At 36.8% G+C, this 10,212-nt stretch overlaps 1 protein-coding gene across 1 annotated transcript; it reads right to left on the reverse strand.

Annotated features, from left to right (window-relative positions):
• Window positions 1-3,223: 3,223 nt before the first annotated feature.
• Window positions 3,224-5,507, reverse strand: LOC112182786 (aspartic proteinase PCS1). Its single transcript, XM_024321326.2, has one exon. The coding sequence runs from the start codon at window positions 5,273-5,275 to the stop codon at window positions 3,980-3,982; it is 1,296 nt and encodes a 431-aa protein (XP_024177094.1). The 5' UTR covers window positions 5,276-5,507; the 3' UTR covers window positions 3,224-3,979.
• Between the last annotated feature and the right edge of the window lie 4,705 nt (window positions 5,508-10,212).

The raw sequence follows: 10,212 nt of genomic DNA on the forward strand, positions 1-10,212 counted from the left end.
TATTTATCCTGATCAAGTTCCAACTGATAAAGGGAGGTATCAACGTCTTGTAGGAAGGTTGATTTATCTTTCACATACTAGACCTGATATTGCTTATGTTGTGAGTGTTGTTAGTCAATTTATGCATTGTCCTAGTGAAGAGCATATGGATGCAGTCTTTCGTATTTTGAAGTACTTGAAGATGGCGCCAGGTAAAGGGTTAGTGTTTCAGAAAAAAGATGAATTGGAAGTTGTTGGGTACACAGATGCAGATTGGGCTGGTGATAAAACTGACAGACGTTCTACATCTGGGTACTTCACTTTTGTTGGAAGGAACCTTGTCACTTGGTGTAGCAAAAAGTAGAAAGTTGTTGCCAGATCAAGTACAGAAGCTAAGTTCCGAGGTATGGCACACGGAGTCTGTGAAATGTTGTGGATTCGTAATGTCTTGAAAGACCTAGGTTACAAGCTTAAAAAGCCTATGGATTTGCATTGTGATAATACAGCTGCCATTGAGATTGCACATAATACAGTTCAGCATGATAGAACAAAGCATGTAGAGGTTGACCGTCATTTTATTAAAGAAAATATTGACAGAAAGGTTATTCACTTTCCATTTGTAAACTCAGAGGAGCAATTAGCTGATGTTCTTACTAAAGGAGTGTGCAGAAATGTATTTGACAGCTCAGTTGACAAGTTGGGCATGATACATATCTATGCACCAACTTGAGGGGGAGTATAGAATCGCTGTAAATCTGTATGTAATTAGGATTTTATTTAATTAGGATATCCTGTAATTATGGAAAGATTGTTTCCTATTAGAGTTAGACTACTCCTTTGTACTTGTATATATAACCTCATTGTGGGATGAATAGAATTATCGAATTAACCCTGAATTGAAGTATTCTTTTCTACTAAAACCTCCATCAAAGATCAGCCTATTTCGATGAGATAGATAATAGCCGTGAAGTAGTCCATGAAGAGATTAAGGCACGAATCGGAGCAACCTAATCAACGTCGCCAACCAAATTGAAATCCACCAATCCTCACATCGAGAATGAAGGACAAAAACAAAGATAAATCCACAAATGTATGTCAATGAACAAACACATAAAGTGTTCCTAGTCGCGGTCGGTCACTAGGCTTGGCTGCTTTAAAGCGCCGCTGGGAAGGAGGCATGCGTTGTCACTGCCATGAAGAAGGTGGGCATCATCGTGGCTAAGATAGAGGCGTGTGAAGTCACCGCCAGGATGGAGGTTCACGAAGTCGCCTAGAGTTTAGTCGCTCATTTCTTCATCACTAATAATTACTCATTTTTCTTTTGTTTTCTTATATCCGAACTTTGATATAGTTTAATTCTAATTTGATTTCACATCTTCATTCACCACTTGAGCTAATCTCAAAAGCGAGTAATTTACGGTCTTTGGATGGAAAACAGAAAATCCTTTCACAAAGTTGATGCAATCCCCTACGAGGACATAAATCTAACTCAAAATCATGGATTCATAATCTCAAGTCATATAACGAGCACAACATTAGAGCTTTGAGTAACATTTCCTTGAGATATATTTCATAATACTCAAACCTTTTCCTTTGGCATTGTAAATTCACTAGATTTGTTTATTCAATTATTGTTCGCCAAAAAATAAGACGATGTTTTATTTGTCTTGAACTCATTAATATACATCAATTGACAACGACCATCTGCAATCATATCTTTGATCAACTCAATTATACCATGTTGTATAATTTGTTAAGCAATTTTCTTGATCTTGTTTGGATATATTGTACTATAATCAAACTCAAACGCAAGTTATTTTGGGCATTTATAATAATTGAGTTATCTACATGTCTATATGATTAGACAATTGCAAAACTAGCAAAATTCAATCATTTTGTTCTATCAACTATCACTTTACCGTTTGTGATGTGTATCATACATCTTAATTTCATAATTAGAACCGCCTATCTTTCAAGTTCCTGATTACAAAACAAAATTAGCAAATGTCTTATAATCGCATCTATGATTTTGCATAGTCAATGTGAAATTATAACTCAATTTTAAAGAGAAGTCATGATTCATGATCTCAAGTAATATAGCGAGCACAACATTAGAGCTTTGAGTAACATTTCCTTGAGCAGTTGAGCTATATTTCATAATACTCAAACCTTTTTCTTTGGCATTGTAAATTCACTATATTTGTTTATTCAATTATTGTTCGCCAAAAGATAAGACATGTTTTAATTGTCTTGAACACATTAACTTGCATCAATTGACAACGACCATCCGCAGTCATATCTTTGATCAACTCAATTATACTATATTGTATAATTTGTCAAGCAATTTTCTCGATCTTGAATGGATATATTGTACTAAAATCAAACTCAAACGCAAGTTATTTTGGGCATTTATAATAATTGAGTTATCTATCTTATTAGACAATTGCAAAACTAGCAAAATTCAATCAGTTTGTTCTATCAAATATCACCTTTACTGTTTATGATGTTTATCATACAGATTAATTTCATAATTAGAACCGCCTATCTTTCAAGTTCCTGATTAACAAAATAAAATTAGCAAATGTCTTATAATCGCATCTATGATTTTGCATAGTCAATGTGATATTATAACTCAATTTTAAAGAGAAGTCATGATTCAGATCTCAAGTAATATAACGAACATAATATTAGAGCTTTGAGTAACATTTCTTTCAGCAGTTGCGCTATATTTCATAATACTCAAATCTTTTCCTTTGGCATTGTAAATTCACTAGATTTGTTTATTCAATTATTGTTCGCCAAAAGATAAGACGATATTTTAGTTGTCGTGAACACATTGACATACATCAATTGACAACGACCATCCGCAGTCGTATCTTTGATCAACTCAATTATACTATATGATATAATTTGTCAAGCCATTTTCTCGATCTTGTATGGATATATTGTACTATAATCAAACTCAAACGCAAGTTATTTTGGACATTTACAATAATTGAGTTATATACGGGTCTATCTAATTAGACAGTTACAAAATAAGTAAAATCAATCATTTAGTTCTATCAAACATCACTTTTATTGTTTATAATGTTTATCATACAAATTAATTTTATAATTAGAACCATCTATCTTTCAAGTTCATGATTAACAAAAACAAAATTAGCAAATGTCTTATAATCGCATCTATGATTTTCATAGTCAATGTGAAACTATAACTCAATTTTAAAGAGAAGTTTGGCCAGCATGGGAGAAATGGAATTGAACATTAATTGATGTATGAGATCATTTACAAATCTACAAGCTAGTTCATTTAAATAAGCACAAGCCATGCTTCTGCTACTACATGATTCATGATTGTGTGCCATTGCGGCTCTCAAAAGTTATATGATTCTATCTGAACCACAACCACTGATCCGACAGAGCCACCAAAAACCCAGTGCACGTGCTCCATGAATCTCCATAGACCCCCAACCCTCTGGCCTCTGCACCCTTCATCAAGCTTTGGAAATCCATGACAATGGACCCAGATCTCTGCTACGTCATCATCCTTGGACCCAAAACCCCACCTGCTCCCCAATAAAATAACCCCAGTCTCTTCTACTCCACCAACCCTTAAACCCACAGAGATTCAGAGAATCTTCCATATAATATTTCAAACGATACAGTAAAAAAGAACAACTGGAAGGCTCAAATCCAAATTCTGATATTTACCCAACTGTCCATCCATGACCTCACACTAACCTGAACAGTGACCCACCTCCATTCATACGTGCCTATCGTTGATACTGTTTCGGAGTATTGAAATTCTATAGTCCAAGTCAGAATCATTAAATCAGTCACTGTTTGCAGATGTTCTGCATAGTGAGCTAATCTAACGACTCATGACGATAGAGTTTCAATACTCTAGAGCACTACAGCACATAGACCTCGTTAGCTGGGCACTCGAAATGTTGCCAGTAACATCACGCACAGCTGGGGTGTCCTCTACTCCTAACCTTCCCTAGGTACCCAAACCTAGCCTTTGACTTGCGAGATCACACCTAACCTCGGCCACTCCCATCCTAGACTTCACCAGATCAAACTCCATCCACACGTTCTGCTGGTGATAGTGACCAATCACAAACGCCTCTACGCCCAGCAAGTCGGAGTTCCCGAACGTGAAGCAATACACCTGATTATTCCCCCTCACCATTCCCGGTACCCGATACAGCAGCCTTTCCCCCGTTACGCTCATCTCTGCTCCCTTAAACATCATCGTCACAGCTGGCAGAACCGGCAGACCAGGCCGGTTCACCGGAACCAGAAAACACAAATCCATCGCGCCTTGGAAAACGAAGTTCGGGTCGTCCAGGAGCTTCAGAACCGGTTTGGTCTGGAGAACGAACTCGTTTTTCAAAGCGGTGTAAACGGGCCCGAGAAGAAACGTGAACTGGGTGCCCGAGTCCACCATTGTCTGACCCGCCCCGGTGTGGTCGGGTACGAACGCGGATTTCGGGAGGGGGAGTACTTTCCCGGCGACCCGGATCCCGTCGAGCTGGACCGTGTACGCGACCCGGTCGAAGTACGGTAACGGCGTCGACATTTGGACTAACGGCGTGTAGTTTAAAGGGCCGAGCCAAGCGAAGTTGGCGTCGCCGAAGAGCAAGACCCCGGAGGAGTCACGGCCCGATATGCAGTACGAGAATCTCGGGAAGCCCATTTGGGTTACGAAGGATAAGGATCCCCGGTTCATGCCCATTAACCCGGTTGTCTTGGCGTCCTCTTCGGAGTTGGAGCTGAACCCGGAGTCCATGCACCCGAATACGGTCCCAGGTTGACCCGAAGACCCGAGTTGGAAAGTGTCGGAGGCGAGGTTGCCTTCCAGGGAGGATGCGTCGGCGTAGGAGAGAATGGCGTGGCAGAGCTTTTTCGGGTCGCAGGAAACGGGTATGGATAGGTCCCGGGTCCGGGTGCGGCAAGTGGGGGTGGAGCAGGAGACGGGGATGTAGGATTTGGAGGCGAGTGGATTGAAGACGTTGGTGAGGGTCGGGGTTTTCTTACAGTGGAGCCAGGAGAGTTCACTGCCTGTGTCGAGGACCATGGTAACGTTCTGTGGGGGCGACCCGACTGTGAGGGAGATGGTTAGGGTGACGTTGTGGTGGAATGAGAGCTTGTTTGAGGGTTTTGGGATCGACCCATGTGGGAGCGTCTGGGTTTTGAGAGGTAGAATGAGGGTTTTAGGTAGTGGAGAAGAGAAGCAGAGACTGTAGTAAGTGAAAAAATGAAGGAGAAGATGAAGAAGAAGAAGAAGTGGCATGGTTATAGAGTTATGAAGCTATGATACAAAAAATAATGGAGATTTCAAATTCAATATATAATGGGGTTTGGTTTGAGTATGGATTTGAATTGTTAAGAGTAGAGAGAGAGAGGTAGGTCTGGTTTTTTTGTCTGGTTTGTTGTTGGTGTTGGGATGAGAGTTGTGGTGAAAGGTACGCTTTTTTGTTTGGTTTCTTATTTAGTACGAGCTGGCCGGCTAGCTGGAGGAGGAAGATGACAGGGTCGATCAAGTTGGTTTAAGAAATGGTTTAAGTGCAAATCAAGGTGGTGTAATATATAGGTAATCGAATCTTAAAGCTCGAGTCTTTGCTTGTTTTAATTGCTTGATTCTGTCTGATGTCGATCCTTTACTTCCACGTATGTTTTTACTATTTCTTTTTGCCATGATAGTAACTTGTGCCTGCTGTTGTCATCAGAAAAAAAAAAAAAAAACTTGTGCCTGCTGTGTGTAAAGCGATTCTTAAGAGGATTGATGGTTTCGATGGTCTCTTAGAATATCCATGTGAAAATAAGAACACTCCTCTAATCAAATAAAAATATTTTTAAGAAATGAAATGAGCGAAATGATGAACAACATTGTTGATCTATGGATGGAGCTACCTCACGTAATTATGTTCATAAAGGTCATTGTGTTTTGGTTAGATAAAAATTTTGACGCATGTGTTTTGAATTTCATCGTATAATTTTAATATTTGTGTCATTTTAATGTTGAAATTGAAAGTGTATATCACAACATAATATATTTTTACCAATTGTAAGATCGACAAGAAATCACTGTAGTTGAAGACACTATGAAATGATTGTTTACACAAGTTTTTTTTTTTTTTTTTTAATTCAAAGAGATTGTCAACTCTATTCGAATTTAGTGAAGCTACTCATAACAAGTTAACAACCAACCTAAGTAGGACTGTCGAATAGAGCCACTACCTATCATTTACAACTTAATAATGAAAATGACTAAATTACAACTATTATGTAATTATTTCTATACAATATTAAGTAGCTTTTGATGAAAATTTCAAAATTCAGTTCACCAAAAAAAAAATTTCAAAATTCAAAACATATAAACCAAAATCACAATCTTTATGATTCCTTCAATATTACTCCAAACCAATAAAAAACAAAAGCTTTTGATCGATATCTCTCGTGTTTTACCTGTTCCTATATTCTAGCATGAACTTTGTTCACGAGATTCTTTTTTGTTGTCTGTATTCTATTTTATCATATAAAGTGCAAATCTTTTAACGCAAAATTCTGATATGCCCCAACTTTGTATAGATTTCTTCATGCACCGACTGCTTTGGTACCGACATAAGCATTCTTGGGTTATATGCTTTGTAATTTTGTTATTCTCTTGCTAGCTGGGAATTGCAGTCGATCCATATTCCATATATTAAATGGGATGAACTGTGCTAACTGCTTCATTATATATCTTTCTTTTCTCAATGATTAAGCCTAACTCGACGTCTCGACTCCATCCCTAATCAACACGGTAAGCATAGATTTCATTGCGATTTTCTGTCTGATTTTTACCGCAGGCTACCAATTCTTCATCTTCTCTCTTGTATAGCTTTCCCTCATTTTGCTATTTACTTGAGTTTTGACCAGGCACGGAATCATGAATTAAATTTGAGGTGGGCTAAATTTTTAGGGATCAATATATTTAATTACTTACATAAAAAAATCAATAAATACTCAAATTCTTACACGAATTACTCAAATTCTAACATAAATTATTAAATTACATTTTAATTTCTTCAAAAATTTCATTATAGAAGATAAGTTAAAGTGTAATACATTCGCAAGGTTGAGAGAATGAGAATGAGTGCAGGAAAGAAGAGAGACTGATCGACCCATATAATAATGATGTGCAAAGAGAATTAGAGAAGTGAGAGTACGTTGAGTATGAGAAATACAAAACTCGGAGGAGACAGAAAATTGAAAAAGAGGAGAGAAAGAGGAGAAAAGTTTTCTTTGTTTAGTTGTTTACTTGTTATTTGAAGACCGCAACATATTTTAATCATACATATATATAATAATTTTTTCCCTCCAAAATGTTGGGGTGTGCTGCAGCACACCTTAGCCCACCCCTACATCCGTGCCTGGTCTTGACATTGATCTCTCTAATCTTATTACATGCATAATGAGCTTGTGATTAACAATCCCCAACTAATAACAATCTGAATTAATTTTTGTGATTCGTAAATGCCCGACATGCTTTTTGAAAAGGCGTTCATCTGGAAGATACAACTGGCGATAAAAATTAATACATGATTAGTAAAAATGAAAATTAATTAAATTGAAAAGAAACCCAACACCCACCTAATTAAACTTCTTGCATGGAGATGAGGAAACTTTTGTATTAGTTTAAGCCTTGACCCATGAACTTTATAATTAGACTATTGCTAGATTAACAACTCAATGACTCATCAGTGTGTATTAATTATATTGTCAACTCCAAATACAAACTATTATTAAATATGAACGCTCGTCGTTTCAAAAACAAATATGAACACTCGTTTGACTGTTTGAGCTTTCGGCAAACACCGATAATCTGGACTTTGGTCTTTAGAACAGCTGGGTGCTCCCATATTCTAGTAAAGTCAAACAAAATCGCTTTGGGAACTTTTGCCGGAAAATGCTTCTTTAACATCCCAAACGCCAATAAGAACTCACTTATGGAAGAATAGGTCGGTTTATTTATAATGAAAAGTTATATAGTTCAAATATATAGCGGAAGATAGGTTTACACTTTTATTCTCGTCCAATAATTTACACCGCATTGTTTACTCTCACCCTGATTTTCTACTTATTCACGCAAATCTCTAAACAACGTACCATTTTATTTATAGCTCATCTTGATTGAAAATTATGTAGTATATGTGTTTAGTCTAAATATAAATTTCATTTTTTCTAACAAAATTTTAATGTGACCACGATGTTTACACTGTTATCGGGGCTAACTACTAAAGTAACTTGTTGGTGTGACCATATTCAAGATAACATACTTTACATTGTGATCTAAGATTTTTGTTGACTAATGATTGGTGTATTCAATTAGGCATCAAATCAAAGAAGAGCAATTGCATGCTAGTTCTACAAGAATTAATTAGGGTCATAATCTTAAATTCAATGCAATAGCTGTACCTAATGCCAAACAGATTGGGACCGAAACTAACTGGAATCGTGCGAGTTTTGACAGCAACATGCAATGACTCTAAAATTGCTCAAATCTTAGATTCAACAGGTGAGATTATTCTCATTCAAGCTTTCTGGTCCAACCACATGTCCCTTTGCATCTATCAAATTGTCATCCCCAATTGTCCGTTTGCAACCTATTTGGGACCATATCTACGAATATTGTCAAAATCAAGGCAATAAGGGAGGCCATCTGGTTTTAGGGTTTCAAACTTCTGTGTATTTGACAAAGAAAAGAATTAAGTGCACGCATGGACCAGATTGCAAATCCAAAAGCCTATGACTCCTTTTTTCCAAACAATGGGACAAAGATTTTGGCATGCTAAATGGACGGTGGTAGAAGCCTAGGCCTCCCACAGACCACAGTGGTAGATGAGAGTACAAATCGGAAGATGTAACGTTACGATACAATTTATAAGCCAAATTCCAGATCAATAAGCAAGACGATGAGTAATTGTACTAAATTCGATCTCTCAAGTTGAACACATTCACTTAAGCTGATAGGCCTAATTTTCTCAACCATACATAATTCGACCATATGTACCTTATCTCTATTGACAAGATTCACAACTTCTAGAGACATGCTAATTCTATGATTAGGGTGGAAAAGAGTATCAATTGCAGCTTCCAAGCCAATTTAAATGTCACAATCCAATAACTAGAAAAATAGTGCTAAATGAATCACTTTTTTCAGTATAATGCATCTTACATTATTTGACAGCTAACATGATATAGCCACATAATTTAATTAAACTTTATATGTTTGATTTTGTGTTATATTAACAGCCACATAAGATAAAATGTATGTGATATCTAAAAAATTGATTCACCTATCATTATTCTAATTATAATAAACACGTATATCTTAACTGTGTAGTTGTATATGATTATGAACCACAACATCCCCCACAACACTCGAAATTGACTCATAATTTGTGTAGGAATTGATTAGACGAATGGATGATGATGATTAGCTAGCTTCAACAAAGACAATATGAAAAAATAAACGAGTTCGGTATGCTTTCTCTCTCAATCAGTCATCCTCATGACCAAGGCCGAACTCAGTTGCATGCAGTTGTAAATTTTAAGATATAAAGCGATAATAGCGATTAGTTCCTTCCATTCACCCACTTATTTTGTTATTTTCTCCCAAAATTCAAGCTTTGTTTAGTCTTAGTCTCCAACACTCACTCTCAGCATCGATGAAAGAACCAATTAAACAATAAGAAACTTCTATTGAAGAAATTAGGATTTTTAAATTTTAACTCTTATACAATAAGGCATCGATCTCCAAGGTGGATTAGTTCAGTGAGAGTTGGTGACCATCTCCGGTCATGGAGAGTTTTTCGAGCGGAAAGCCTCTAACGGTTAGAGAAAGGTTGTTGAAAACGTAATCGCCAAAATGTTACTTATATATGATAAAACTCGTAGTCTACTCAAATCGATGCCAACTTCATCTAGTCTCCGACTTTAACATGAATCCCGTGGTTTTATGTTTAAATCGACACTTGACGTTTTTCCTACATTTCATATGTAATGCTTGGAAAAGAAGTAGGAAATTTATCTTTGTTACTTTCTCATTTAAATGATGTCCTACATAGTGTCGTTGAAAATGTATTCGCCAAAATGTTACTTATAAATGGTAAACCTCGTAGTTTACTCAAAATCTCAATTCTCAGATCAACTCCAACTCTGTAAAATAGGGCGACGCCCCTATCA

The sequence above is a fragment of the Rosa chinensis genome, chromosome 1 (genome assembly GCF_002994745.2).
Source record: "Rosa chinensis cultivar Old Blush chromosome 1, RchiOBHm-V2, whole genome shotgun sequence".
Classification (NCBI taxonomy): Eukaryota; Viridiplantae; Streptophyta; class Magnoliopsida; order Rosales; family Rosaceae; genus Rosa; species Rosa chinensis.

Excerpts from the sequence above, each read along its gene's own strand:
- LOC112182786 (XM_024321326.2), bottom strand. The coding sequence starts at position 5,275 with ATGCCACTTCTTCTTCTTCTTCATCTTCTCCTTCATTTTTTCACTTAC.